The sequence below is a fragment of the Denticeps clupeoides genome, chromosome 19 (assembly GCF_900700375.1).
Source record: "Denticeps clupeoides chromosome 19, fDenClu1.1, whole genome shotgun sequence".
In the NCBI taxonomy this organism is placed as follows: Eukaryota; Metazoa; Chordata; class Actinopteri; order Clupeiformes; family Denticipitidae; genus Denticeps; species Denticeps clupeoides.
Window position 1 is genome coordinate 10,074,067 of NC_041725.1, and position 15,193 is coordinate 10,089,259.

Below are 15,193 nucleotides of genomic sequence, written 5' to 3' on the forward strand. Positions count from 1 at the left end.
CAAAAAGTACTAAAGAATGTGAAACAGCTGGCAGCCCTCTACCTGAACGAAAATGAACACATCTTAGTTTCAAGCACAAGCAATTACAGTAGAAAAACAGCAGGTCACTCCTGAGTCTTGTCTTTTGTTAATAACATATTTCATATCACTTGTCCCTCTTCCTGTCAGATTTCATATTTCAAAGTGTTGTAAATCTTAGGGAAATGCGAAATGCTGAAGATTTCAGATGAAGGAAACTGTCCTGCAGTGGAAAATGGGCATAGAGCCTTTGCCGGCTCTAAACGGAAGCCCTACACCTGCTTGTCCTATATGCTGCTGAGACCTGCAGAGACTGACGTTCGGCTGCTCCATTTCACGTGACATGAAAGACATGTTAAAATGCGTGGCAGGAAACACATCCATACAGGTCAACCGGCTTGGCGCCCAGGATTTGCACGGGTTGTCTATACGGGAGGGGGGAAAAAAAGACCCTCCAAGATCTAAAGAAAGTTCTGACATGTTGGCATGAAAAAAGCCAAAGAAGCACAAAGAAGATGAGAACGGGGCAGAAAAAATGTAAACAGCATTGGCTGTGGTGCGCCGGAGACCGACCGGCGTGGCCCTCGCCGCACCGTGCAAGTGTGCAGGAGTCCCGCTGAGTGACGCCTCCCGATGGTAAACGCATGGTCTCTGATCCTCGCATCAGTACATGCTCCTTCGATTGGTTCAGGTAAAGGTAACACACTGATGCTATTTTCTGCTCCGCCTCCCTGCCAACCGCTGCACGCAGTGTTTGCCGCCAAACATCCTCCTTGCTGCTGAGCAAGAACAAGGGCCACTTTGGAGAGGCATTTTAAAATGGGCGCGTCCGTGATGTTGCACTCGGGAGGGCGAGGCATTTAGAAGACGCCATTTGCAAATGCAGACTGGCCGTGCGGGGAAGGCTACTGCACATCTCGCCACCTCACTCTGCGCCAGCGGCGTCAAAGTCTAGTATTTGCTGATTTATCACAGCAGCTTTATGCATAAATGCGGATTAGCGGAGCCGCTTGTACGCATCCGGTCCGCGTAGCGCATTCATTAGCCGCTGTTCTTTAAAGGTCAAAAAGATGTCCAATTAACCGCCTTGTCAAAACCAGCTCTCCACATAACCCTGCACCGAAAAAAATGCCACGATGGCACAACACTGCTAGACAACTAAACATGACCTTGCCTGAATGTTGTCCTCATACGCTGCAAAACATGATATCTATACAAGCCAGAAAATGATAAAAAAATTACTAAATAATTTTCCAGATCATTTTGCTTGATTCACATACCTACAGTCTGCAAACTAAGTCTTCATGGATGAACACCGAAACTTAAGATGAGAGTTCATGTAAAAAAAAAAAAGAATTCTCCTTGCTTTTCCAAATCTTTTGCAGGGGACCGTATTTACAGTGGCATTCGTTAAACACGGATTGTGAATTTTTGTGAGTGCTGAAACAATTTGCAAATGATGAATGTTGAAGTTTTATGACATGACCTGTGGCACATTCCCAGATTAAGCAAACTGTCTTCTTGATCCCAGAGCAATTCTTCTAATGGGTATGGATTTGGCACATGTGCTGATTTCAAGTGGCCAGCATGCATCGTGTACTGACACCCAGCATCTGCTTAAATCGATTTTATAACAAGTGTAGTCTCAGATACTGAACTATTTACTGCAAAACTGCAAACTGGCTCATCTTTGCATGAGTTGACCTTTTAACTAGTTCTATTACAGCACAAACTGGCAAAATACTGCAAAATATCTCCCGATGTGAGAACATTTTCCCATGTTCTTGTTTCAGGATTTGATGGCTTGTTAGTGGTTCTGTTTTTTGGTGTGTGTTTCTGCTATGAGACTATATGGCAATGAATGACAGGCTCTCGTTCAGTGAGGCTCTGTCCACATATTCCCTGTCTTTTTGTGCTTGTGTGATTGTGGAAGTGCCATACCTGGATATCATCAGATGTCACGTGGCCCTTCAGGTCGCCACCCTTCTTCTTGGGCGGAGGAGGCGCTGGTTTGTGGGCTGGTGGGAGGTCCGTCCTGTTGGTGGAAGAGCGAGGGCGCAGAGAGGAAAAAAAAAAAGAAGAAGAATAGAAACGGAATGTTCAAAGTGACACTCGGCCCGCGGGTGGAGGGCTTTCAACTCGCCGTGGCCCTCAACCTGTGTGGCACATGATAATGAGGAGTCCTGCCAGGAATTTCCATCACTCTGCTGCCATTCGGGGCCCCGATAGACACCCTGCTCACAGCTTTGTTGTAGCCCGAGTCATTTTCGGTGCCCTTTCAATGGCGCTTTCCGATAATAGAGAGTGCGGTAATGAGGCCGGACTGTAATTGGATACTGAGGCGAGAGAGGCCGAGAAGAGGAGGGCGGCAGCGAACGCGGCACCGCGAGAGCCCCCCTGAGTCACGCCTGCGGGGCCAGGCAAACAGGCTGCCCGCTGCGCCGGGGCCTTGTTTGTTTGACGTTTGCTCCGGGGCGGCTGGGTGCAGGCCGCAGCAGGAGCTGGACAGGAAGTGGTGCCACCTCCCTGCTTTCCATCACTAATCCGTCCTCTCTGACGTTGCTGCAGCAGAGACCACAGTTTTTACCGTGTTTTTCAGCACATTTCACATAGAGCCAGAGCCTCCAAACGAGGCACGAGAAGCACAGAGGCCAGGCGTGTCGAGAAGATGCTAAAACACCACAGAAACAATAAGGGTGATGGACAGGTAAGCTGAGGGCGAAGGTGCTGTTTTTATTAGCAAAAAGAAAAATGCCTTCAAACACGGCAGCAGCCAGATATCACGTGCCGTGCCCTGATGAGAAATGCATCGTAGCCCGGCGTGTTTATCTGCATGTGAACTGCCCTCCCTGTGCCATGACCTTTCACCAGGCCTGAGCTCCAGTCGCGTGAGTGGCCCTCTTAATCCTGACTTTCATGTTCGTCTTATTCCGCTTCATATCACCTTGTTTCCAGGCAGCAGGCAGCAGTCGCACGCCTCAGCAGCAGGTCTGAACTGCGCCTAGTGCTGATAAGCTGCATGAAGTGCACACGTGTCTCAAGCATGCCAACACACACACACACACACACACACATTTTTCCATCTGTCATGAACAACCGCACATCAAAATCACCATGATTACATTTAATGTTAAATGTTGCATAAACTGTCAGACTGGATAATTTATGAAAAAAATTATCATCTATAATAATAATAATCATATTTACATTTGTGATGAGTGTAGTAGTGGCATTATTTACTTATTTATTTACTATTTATTTATTGATTGTGGCTGTTAATAATATAACAGTATTAAAATATTCAAAATAATTGCGGAGCTTATTCATTTCGATACTACAGTGTCGTGGTGTATGTTTAAATATGGAAAGTGGCAGCTGATGGGTTGTTAAAATGCAGCTGAATTACATGCAGAGCAGGAAGTGCACTTCCTAACATCTCTTCATAACAGCTACTGTGCAGCGCTCTGCCTTTGCAATTTATTCATCTGCATCAAAAGGCAGCTCCACATCATATTTATATTGTTTCGGCCGGCCCTCTGTTTTTATTAGAGACGAACAGGCTTTCATGCTGCTGTCCGTTTTCTCTGTCTCCTTCTGCCTGCCAGCATGAATTTTTTATTTAATTATCTATTTTTGTGATCACGTTGCACATATACCACAACCTCCTGAGGTTAGAGAGAGAGAGAGAGAGAGTGCTCAGCCTGTCAGAATTGGTTGAAGCCACGGCAGAGAGGATCCTCTGTTTACAAAAGGCATGAAGCCACTGCTGCCTCCTACCCTCAAAGCAGCAGCACGGACACAGGCGTCCAGACAGAACGAGGAGAAACGTCCTCCCGGTGAACGTCACTCCTGTCACGGCCCACAGGTAAAGCTACCGCTACCATTCACAAAGTCTGCACTTCACTCAAAACATGCATCACGTACCATGTGCAAATGGCGTGTGACTGAATAAAAAAAAAACGCGGGTCACAGACACGGGGGAAAGGGGTGGAATGATGTGAGCTGACAGACCCAGTGTGATGCAGGCAGCCCATTATCTCCCTTCAAAGGAATACAATAATGAAAGGGCCCTAAATAATTCACTGACTTTTTCCCCCTCTTCCTTTCTTGCGCCAGTCTTTCTAAGCTAAAAAAAAACAAGGAACTTCTATCCTTTTTGATCTTGTTTTGGGTCTCTGTGAACTCTCTATTGAAGAAAATTGAGTCCATTATTGATCCAATTAGATAAATTACTATGCGCTTTACCTGTTCCCCCAGCTGAGGGATGGAAAAAGTCACCTGATTCGTACATGTAAGAGTCCTGGGGTTCACTGTTGAACGAATTAAGAAGGTGTCAGGAAGAACAAAAAGCTTGGGAAAGAAGAAGAAGAGGACCTGCATGATTCAATGGTCATGAGACAGAGAGTGCCGCGCCTAAACAAATCAATAGGCCTGCAGACGAAGGTCAGCTTTGAAGGTTGCGAGTTGTTTTAAAGCTACTGCTCTGCTGCTCTGGTCTTCTGTATGAGAGACTGAGTCACAGTTTGTACTATATATACGCAGATAGTAATTAATACTAATTAGTGCATGTCTGCATCACAAATGGACCAACAATTTACAATAAACTGTATGTGTCAGACAAGAAGCTGAGCTGGCTGTAACTACCTTGCATCAAAAAAACTCCACCAGCCATTGTCATCACCCCCTCCATCACTCTACAGTCTGGGAATCAGAAGGCGAGGCTGCCAAGGAGAAACCTACGGCTGTACAGAGCTCATTCTTTCCCCCAACTGCCTTACAACATTAGCGCTGAAACTTCCCTGTCTGAAAAAAAGGAATTTCAAATGCTGAAAGGTCTCAACTTCGGGTGATTATCCGAGAAACACGCCGGGCCGATTAGATTATGAGGGGGCGCATACGGCATGAGCTTAAAAACGTTAAACCTCTACATTAGAATAGGCATCACATTGTTGCGTTAAATACATTTAAACACGTCCTAAATCGTACCATTTCTCCAACTTCCCAAAAGTTCACCTACTCTTGCATGAAAATGGGGTGCTCCTCACATGCCACACAATTCCCTCTCCAGGCTTTGACACAGGTATAGCTGGACCTGGAGACCGTCTGCTTTTATTTTATTCTGCGGACACAGCTCAAGGAGTCGGCGTCTCTCTTGGTTTAACTGCCACAAAAGGCTCAGCGCAGCAGAGGTATAAAGGGGCTGTAGAGTAAACATAACTAATCCTTCAATTGAAAGCAGTAATCTACGGGAGTTCGGTGCTAACAGGAAAAAAAAACGCATGAAAAAAGTTAATTACTTTTTGGACAAAAGAACAAATAGAACGGTTATCAGAGAGGAATTTTTTTGAGACGTCCCTTCCATGCCTGCATATTTGTCTCTCTGTTTAAAATGTATAGGATAAAAATAGCAGGGACAGCTGGTTTGAACTGGGGACGACTGCGACCTGAGTCCTCCCAGTGGAGGCTACATGTAGCGCTCCAGATGATCCCTGCCACCCGCATTGATTTCTGCAGATCGCAATCTTGTTTGCCAATTTAAATGCTAATGATCATTTTAATTGCGTGATGGTATAAATACAATCTGATCTCAAAGAGCAAATTATCCATTGAGTTTTGTCTGGCTTTAATCTTCCTTAAATGGTGGGCCACCGTTTCACTGCATAACAGGGGTCTGGCAACTCATCTACTGGCTATCAAGACAAATATAAAAGGAGCACAGAAAATCCTGCACAGTCTATTGACCTTAGTTATATATCTGTCTAGGAGGGACAACAAACAGACATTCGGAACCATTTTATATTAATTGATTCCCTTTTACGTGTGAAATACTATTTAAATGAAATATATAGGCAATTTTGAAACAAATGTGAAACAGATCCTGCCTAATTGTCTTGATTGTGAGATGATGACACCATCACGAAAAGAGAAATTAGGAAATAAAACAGATAATTGGGTAAACTGAAAGCCGCACTGTAATTTCAATGTCAAATTTGTATATTTAGGCTTTTCTGTGTTCATTTGCATTTTATGGTGCGCTTGCTTGTAAAGTGGACCAATGAAATACTTCTGTTAACATCACACCTTCTATCACTAAATGTCAAGTTGTCTTGATACAACATGGTGAGTCGGAAGTAAAACTTCAACCCCAACTATTGGTTAACAACTGTCTAAAAATCTCAACCTTTTTTATTACAGCTTCAAATGTGCGAGGAAAGCGGGGATAAGCTTGTCACAAATTCCACTATGTGACACCGTAAATATGCCTGATTTATGTAAACCACCCTGGAGGTAGAAACTGGGCCACTGATTTCACCTGCCACACCCTACACATCTCAGGACCACAGTAATATAGGACGCCTATCATTTATCTCAAGTGTGCATTATATCACCACAGCACAACTGTTTTCTGAGGCTGAATGGCCATTTATTTTTGACGTCCAAGTATATTATTCTTTTTTTCTTCTCTTCAAGGTGTCACGACAAGAGTGCAGCTCGTGCATGTGTCCTTAAGAGAATAAATGTCTCTGTTATCTCCTCTTGTCCTGCTGCTCGTCATAATAAAGTTTTTTTTTTTTTTCTCACGCCGTGACAGTACATCACCTATCCGCTTGACGGCAACAGACACCGCAGCGCCTTGGTGGGCATCTGCATGCTGAACGGCCCTGGCTCTACACTGGAATGCAGTCATTAATATCGTAATCCCCGAGGCTGGTGTGAGAGCTGGCCGCGCTCGCCGCGGTGATTGTTTGTATAGGAAGCCTATTGGGCGTCATACATCATCCACGCAGCTTGCGGACGGGGGGGCGGCCGTCGGACACGGTGGCCTGGTGCACGGCGACTCTGACAAAGCTCATACATTCTGATCACAGATTGACTGCTGTGTCAATGAGCTTTCCACCAGGGCAATGAATTATGGGAAATGACCATTCCTGACACTCATCATGTCGGGTCCCACTGGAGGCAAATACGGCCATGCCTCATAGAGCAGGCATTCCTGTCAACACATAGTGTGCCTTGATTACCATTTTAATAACCTAGAACTGAAAAATTGCATTGAAAACTTTAACTAAAGGTTTGGTAGAATTTCAGTTTGATATGCAAAATAGGATATATATATATATATTATTTTGCATATCAAACTGATATATATAGATAGATAGATAGATAGAGAGAGAGAGAGAGAGAGAGAGAGAGAGAAATCTAAAATGATGTCACCAGTTGCAATAAACATATATATTTATTGCATATATTCCAAAAAGGCCAACACGCAGTCTGTTCTTAACCAGACCAAAGCAGAGATGAGTAGGTTCAGCATCGCATCACAAAGACACTTTTTCATGCCAAACACTACACACTGCTCAACAAGGAAACACACCAAAACCAAGCATGCTCACACCAAATGTCATGCACGTTGATGCAAAAAAGTCTGCGCTTTAGCACACTGCGCCATGTGCCAACATTCTCTGCCTATTTATATAATGGCCTACTGCCAGTAATTATGTACTCATGTATATAGGATTACACTGCAAATACAAATTACACTTACACATAATCATTAAGGACCTTGAGAACGCTGCATAATATATCATCAATATATTATTGCAATCATAACATGGTCTGCAATTATGGCCTCTGTGAAAATTTTACTCAGAAATTATGTATTTACAGGGAAGCGTGTCAATTAGAAATGATTCCACTAATGAACTTTCTGTTCTTGTACTCCACATTTCCCTGCACCAATCAAAAGCTCAAGAGCAACATGCAATCTTGATAAAAAGGTGTCTTATCCTCAATGTGTAAGCCTACGGGTACTGTTTACTGTTTTAAAATAGTTTTGATCTTGGCTGATACATCTTGGCTATATAACAAGGTTTTTATCCCCCATCGGCCCGACACGCCCCTTTCCTTGCCCCACATATGCAGAGTGTGTTTTGCACCATGACGTGGCCGCTTATTCATTAGCTCCATCTGAGCTAACGAGTTGCACCAAACACAGCAGAGCGTTAAAGACCACCATGCTCCAAATACTCCACAAAGGGAAGGGAAGCCGGGATGGGAGAGTCGCTGCAAGAGCGCTTGCAGGAGGTCACACTGAGGTCAAGTACTTTCTCGATCACATTTTTTCATCCCCTTTCCTTTCTTTATTTTTACTTTCCTTGTGGGGGATTCAGGCTTCTCGGGCGGCTGAGTGGCCGGTGCCTGTGTGACGGGAGCCTGTGTCACACAACTATCAGCCACGGCAATGCTGAAGGTGGAGAACGAAGGCAGGGAGAGAGAGAGAGAGAGAGAGAGAGAAAGACAAAGAAAGCTGTTACCGTCGAAACAGGCTGAGAAAGACTGAAACTGAGTGAGAGGCAGAGAGATTAGGCTGCAGGAAGAAATAAAAAGAGCTGAGTCCAAACGCAATAGAGGAGCGGAGTGTCTGCCAACCTCGTTTGTGTCTCCAGCGCTCTAGGAAGGTGTTTTATTCGCCTCTTTAGACCTGAGGCTGCACTTGCCGGAGTTTTGCGGCCAAAAGAAATGGGGGAAAAGAGTGTTTAGAGAACAGACACTCCTTGTCTGTGGCTTCGAATGGATTGGGCTGATTAATGTACTTCAGCTGATGTCCTGCTTTGAGGCCTGCTGAGAAAGAATAAATCGTATACAGAACTTACCCGGCCTGCACCCTCACTGTGTACACTAGCCGGGGTGTTCCTGACAGGGGTTTCCATGACACACATAGATCCCATTTCAAACAAAGGATTTTTTTTTCTATATTTGGCAATGTCCGGACCTTTATTTATCTGTATAGAACTGATTAACTGCAAGTGATAACACTTTCATAGGATTTCAATAGACTGGTGATAACTTGTGTCATCAATTTTCTGTTGTTTATGTTTCCCCACAAATGCTGTAATTACTTTAAACCTATTTTATAAAGACATATCTCACAAGCCATGAGAAGGAAGCCCATGCACACTACATGCTGCTGTACTTTAACATGTTACATATATGTTTGATGTAGTAAATGTTTTGTAGTTTCATATAGACTAATAAAAAAATAAAAAGAACATACATGAAATAACTCACGCCACTACACTTTTATATTTTATAATAAACATTTTATCAAATGATTAGTGCACCTTTCCATGCATTGCTACATTGTATTAATATTAGCTTACTGTTTCATAATAAAAATATGTATTATTTAATAAACTAATAATAAATAATAATACAAATAATAATAAATATTGAAGGTTTGAACATATATCATCATTTATATCAGTTTAGAAGTAACATTAAAAGGCTCAATAACGGATTCTGAAGATTAAAATAAATATGGATTCTGCACCTGCATAATAAAAAAGCCTTTCCATGCAGGGGGGGAGGTGGGAGGGGGGGTCACCCATCTAATCTGTGGACATATGTGGCTGAACAGGGCAGTTCAATCCGAATGGGAAGTACAGTTCTGTACAAGTCCCTGGAGCAAAGAGGAAGAGGTCTTTTTAAAAAGCCGCCAGGTCAAAGCCCAGGTCTGGCGCTGCTGCCCAACCCTAATAGAAATACCAGCCCTTTAAATCTTTAATCAATTAAATGGATTTGGATGGGGTCTCTCAAATAAGCATCCTAATTTGATCACTGAACTCATTAAGGAACTCAGGTGAATATGCTGCCAGATTTCATGCACCCTTGCCCCCTGGTTGCCTTGGTGATGTTCCCATTTTTTTTTTTTTTACACAGCTGCAGACCCACCCCCTCCCATCTCACCCTTGCTGCACCTGATGAACATTAACTGCAAAAGTCATTATTTTTATTAACCAAATAATCAGAGCTGTGAAATTAGGTGTGTTAGTTCTCTCTCCCTTGCTCTCTCTCATTGTGAGTGTGTGTGTGTGTGTGTGTAACTGAATGGCCAAAGAGGGCCTGTTCAGATTGCTGCAGTGTTTAAGGAAGCAATGCCGAATAATCGTCCTTTCCTCGCAGTGGAGCTCAGAGGCCAAGATGTGTTTATAATAGCTTTTTATAATAGCTTTCTGCTTACTTAATTAGAACAAACAACGCCGTCGACCTGGTTCTTTTCAATTCAGCCAAGGCCTTTCTCTGTCTGAAGGGAAAGCAGCGATATGAAAGATTAGAACGCACCTCTCACTGCGGTATGTACATTTCCGGCATGCTAATCAAAAGCTGAACAAAGCTCACTGCACTCGCATTTTACACTCCGTGTTTCCATAAATTGGAAATTGCATTTTCATTTCCCAAAAGACATTGAATGCCATACAGCGTAACATGTAGTCATACATCAAAGTGAAACGTTTATCTACCATTAATCCATATTACACCCCACACCTACCCTTAAATACACATGTATGGGCTGTATAAGTACATGGTATAACATGGTGAACAGTTTCTGTAAGACATCTGACTACAACTCCAGAAATTTCTTTGACCTTGCTGCCTTAGAAGAGAGGATTTTGTAGAACTGACGTCTGTAGACTCACATCAGTGACTAATAGCCAACTTCAATTGCAGCCTTTTCAGTATAGAAACAGGAGATTACCTGCGCTGACCCTTGGTATGATTAAATGCTTAAATCTTCTGAAGCATGTGCATATACTCACATGGACGACCGTAAAGGGGCTGTTTATCCTTATTAATTCATCAGCATTGCATTTGGGGAAGGGGGGTGGGAATAGTTGGCGGGCTGCTTCTTAAGAAGGATGTGCTTTGTGCAATCAGTAGTGATTGAACACCTGCATTTAAAAAGGGAAGCGGTCAAATCAAGCGTGCTTGGCAATCAAGACACTGGCCCTTCTAAACAGGCAACTACCAAGTAAGCAAAACATCAAAAAAAAGAGACAAATGCAAATGGATGTAGCATAGAGCTCCATTGCCTTAAGTAAGGTGGCGTTTGAGTAATGGCGTGAGCAGTGAAAAAAAAGACAGCGCAGACCCCAGAGGCCCGAGGGACGTTTATCCAGGATCGGCTCACACCGTTCCATTTCAGTTGGGAAATTGGCCCTTCTCTGTGAGCGTCACCTCTGGTTTGGTAACGACATTCGATTTCCTCATCCACCTCCTCCCAACCCACCCTCCCCGTTGTCCTGGTGAGAGCTAACCAGTTACCGCGGTGATACTCACAGGTCATTATCTGTCTCAGTGCGGGTCTTCTGGCCGCGTCGGTACACCATGCAGATGGTGACAACCACGCCGATGATGAGTCCTGCAACCACCACCACTCCCAGAATGCCGATGATGCCACCAGGGGGTCCCTGTGCCATTGGCTTTTCTGCAAGGGGAGACACAGAAGAATGAAGCTTTTAAACCTGTTTTAAACTTTTTCAAACCTGTCCTCATGGGCCCTGTTTGTCTAAGCGAGTATAAAATAGCCAAAATAGCCAAGAATTGCAGAACATACAATCATTGATTTGTGGCCTGCATGGGATCCAGTAGGCCTCTGCTCATGAGTAAAAATAAATGGATTGTTTAGGTTACCTTGCGCTGGCTCAGTTACCGACGTGGTATTTGCAGAGGGGGGTAAAACATTTCTAATCTGATGCTACGCTTTGATAGACCCGCGCGTTTATTTTGTAATAGCCATGTCAAGAATTCTCATCCCATGAGAGCAACAAGTGCTGAATATGGGAAAGTGAAGCCAAATAAAACAGCCCCCCGGTACTGGAGTTCATCTGATGACTAACACATTTTCACAGATCCCTCAGACCTGCCAATATCAAAAAAAAAAAAATCATCCTTGAGAACAAAAGATCATTATCTTCCTGCAAAATACACACCGACTTTCTGCAAAATGCATAGTTAACCACTATGTGCAACCAATGCTCCATGGTCAGTTTTGAATCATTTTCCAATTAGGATACAGCAGTCTTATCAGATAGTTTACAAAGAACATAATCACTTTTCCATTATACACCATTTCGTTTCATTTTTAACAGATGTTCTGTGCAAATTGCCATTTACTATTAAACACACATGAAAATAAGAACAGAACTACCCAGTTTTATTCATTTTTAATCGTGCTGATCTCATAACTTTTGAGGGGGTTGGAAAAAAGTTCTCACGTCCAACATGGAAGCAGAAAAGAACAAAAGCCCTTTTCCTAGCGGGTGCATTTTCTCAGACACATCCACGTGTATCCAAAACCAGCAGCTGCCTCTGAGCATGATCACTTTCTTGGCACAGCGACTGCGACTCTGTCGAGAAGGCTGCAGCAGCTGTTGCTGGATTTTTTTATTTTTTTCTCTTTGCACAGTTTCTCCAGTTTGCGGAAAATCAGTTGGCAGAGAGAGACACCCTGGACGAGGCAGCGTTCCCCTCGCCGGGGGTCCTTTGCAAAACCCATTGCAGTTTAAGTGATCCCCAGCAGAGGGGGAAGGTGCTTACTGTGGCAAATTGTTTGGCCACCATCGCGCCCGGCCAGCATTGCCAACACAGCTCACATCTGCTGCGTTAGCATCTCCACATCAGTCGCTGTTCTCAGCGATCGCTGCAGACCTGGTGGGGTCGTAAAAGACACCAAAGATAAATGTCTGGCCCGGGGTCTTCTAACATCTGCAGAGTGCTTAGCAAAAAAAAAAAAAAAAAGGAAACGGCGACTCGCCTTTGTCCAATCAAATTCCCCCAAATGACCCTGTAACAAGTGGTTGGCACGGTTCAGTTGAAGGCTTATCTGTGAAAGAGTTCACAACGCTGGTGATAAGACGGGTCCTGCAGAACCGTGAAAGAATGATGGCTTTGTGCTCTGACGCGCCGACTGATGTAGGCTTTTAACCGTATGCAGCAGCCTATTAAAAACCCAGCTGTCCCAGCACAACGCCGAAGTCTTTGAAAATGAAAGCGCATTTTCTCAAAGTCTGTCTGGTGGCTACGTTCCCTTTGAGAATGACAGAGCAATGTGCGGGTGTTGCCAGAAATTATACATCCAAGCCTTTTCAATGTCCTTTCTATGAGTAAAATACGGCATGAACGAGAAGGCAAAGGCCAGAATAATCTTTACAAAGACAAGGGAAATTGTCTAAGAGAAAGTTATGGCATTGAAAACAATAATCATTTCTTCTGGAAGAATCGTCACATCAAATGAAAATGAGAGCGCTTGTGGCGGTGCATGAAGTTGGATTCCCGGCAGAATAAAAGCACGGCTGAGGTGATGAAATAACAGTTTTTTTTTTTTACTTCGTGACTGAAGGGTGATTAGGATTGATTAATGCCATGGGCAGGAAATGTGCAGCAGTACCCTTCCTGGGAGGAAATCACACAGACAGCCTCATTTGCTCCACTTACGTCTTGAGAGAGACAAAAGGAAGATGTACGTCTCTTTAGCGAATGAAAAACAGAATGGGATACTAGTGGCATGGGTGATGGTTGCTGGTCCTGAGAACTTGGTTTGATTCCCTATGCAGGATTTCACGTCCTCCCAGTGTTCACATTTTTAGTTCCAGATGTGTGCATGTAAGTACTAAGTTTTTTACTAAGACTGGCAGGGTGATAAACAATGGTGTCATGATCCAGTCCGGTCCGGAGTTCGGACCGGAGTTTCAGGTTAGTCTTGGGTTATTGTGTTTCCTGATTGTTATCGCCTGTGTATGATGGTATAAAGCTACCCTGTTTGTGTCTGTTCGCCGTCGGGTCATTGTTTGGTGATGTTTCCCTTGTCCTGTCTACCATGTATTAAACCCCTGTCTCGTGACGTTGTGCGTATGCGTCCTTCTTCCTCGCCATGTCCTTCCATCGTGACAAATGGTCAAAATTGGTAGACTTGATTGGTGGGAAACATGATCGCAGAGTCACATGTTGAAGCCCCACTTACTGCCATCGTGTCCCTAAACAATACAGAGTCCCATATTCCCAGCAACGCTGACAAGTATAAGTGAGTTTAGAAAATGGCTAAATGGATTGCGATTACCGTATTAGCCCAACCTCTTTTTTCAGGAGTAAATAAAATACAATCAGATGTAAGATGGCAGTACTGGAACTAGCAAAACTTTAGTGAATCAGTGGATGGGCTGATGACTCAAAGTTTACTCAAATCTTGCTGACAATCTACTCAGTTGTGAACTCTCTGAATAGGCAGGGGTAGTCACTGTGTCAAATCCTTCAATAAAGCCTCCTTCCAGCGTGGAACATTTGGAAAAGGGTGTACTGGGAGCTGAAATCGGCTCTGGCTACTGCGCCTGTAGCGTGGAGTGAATGGCTAAGTACTCCGGCTCCTTCTTTAGAGAGGGCCCATCTTCCAGGCCCCATGATGACTCCATTATCGCCCAGCCGTGGCTCTCAATGCTGTCAGGACAAGGCCTTAGTCCCGGGGGTATTTTTCCTCCCCAAAGCCTCTGTCTGCTTCGCTGCTCCCCGCCAGCACAATGATGGATACACAGAGGACCACTTCACATAACGCCACCAAATACAATGTGCCGGCCGGCCCCCCTCCGCCTCCTCCGGCTCACCCTACTTTGTACTTGCCTGCATGTCGCCGCGGTGTAAGCGATTACGTGTCACTTTGGTCAGATTGCTTTTTTTCCGACCTTCCATTGCCTCTGTGGTGCTACCGCTGTCACTCTGCTCACAGCTGGGGATGTAAAAGCACCGCAGCAGTCAAATTTCCAATCGAGAAATGGAATAATGGCTTCGCCCTGCCCAGTTAACAAATCAGGCAATTATTTATTCATGTGCTGATTCATTGCTTCAGTTCAGATGGAGCTGATTGCCAATGCAGGCCTCATCGGACATACACATACAGTGAGTGACTTAGGACAGTAAATACTGTGGCACAGAGCGCGAAGCCCTGACGCAACACGGGGGGCGTCAAGGGGCTCAGACATTGCTGCATCGTGGAATACTAATGCAGCAGCGCTCTGTTTTTTCACAACTTTATTGGAAACACTGGATTGCACTGGATTGCACTTTTATGCAATACACATTTGCCAGAGGGAGGTGATCTGGATCTGAAACACAGTTTTGCAGTTAGCGAGCTCAAGCCAATGAAGGGTTATCCAAACACTGGGAGGGCCGGCCTTGTGCGAGCTGATCGGGGAGCAGTCATTATCCACAACCTGAAGCAGGGAAACTGGAATCATCAACCTTTAAACATAATCATTTCTTTTTGAAAACTGCACAGTCTCTGTAGAGCATGATCCATTGCAGGTTTCTTTTTTTCAAAAATCATGCATTCACACACACATTCTCG

General features: G+C 44.3%; 1 protein-coding gene across 5 annotated transcripts in view; it reads right to left on the reverse strand.

Annotated features, from left to right (window-relative positions):
- Positions 1-15,193, reverse strand: part of nectin1b (nectin cell adhesion molecule 1b) — a 142,194-nt gene that overhangs the window by 16,161 nt on the left and 110,840 nt on the right. For 4 of the 5 annotated variants that reach the window (XM_028961230.1, XM_028961232.1, XM_028961231.1 and 1 more), the window contains exons 6-8: positions 11,137-11,284; positions 8,174-8,263; positions 1,960-2,053 (exon numbers count right to left, since the gene is read on the reverse strand). In XM_028961230.1, the coding sequence (XP_028817063.1) occupies positions 1,960-2,053; positions 8,174-8,263; positions 11,137-11,284 (332 nt within the window). The remainder of the gene's footprint in view (positions 1-1,959; positions 2,054-8,173; positions 8,264-11,136; positions 11,285-15,193) is intronic. The other variant, XM_028961233.1, reaches the window with a different exon arrangement.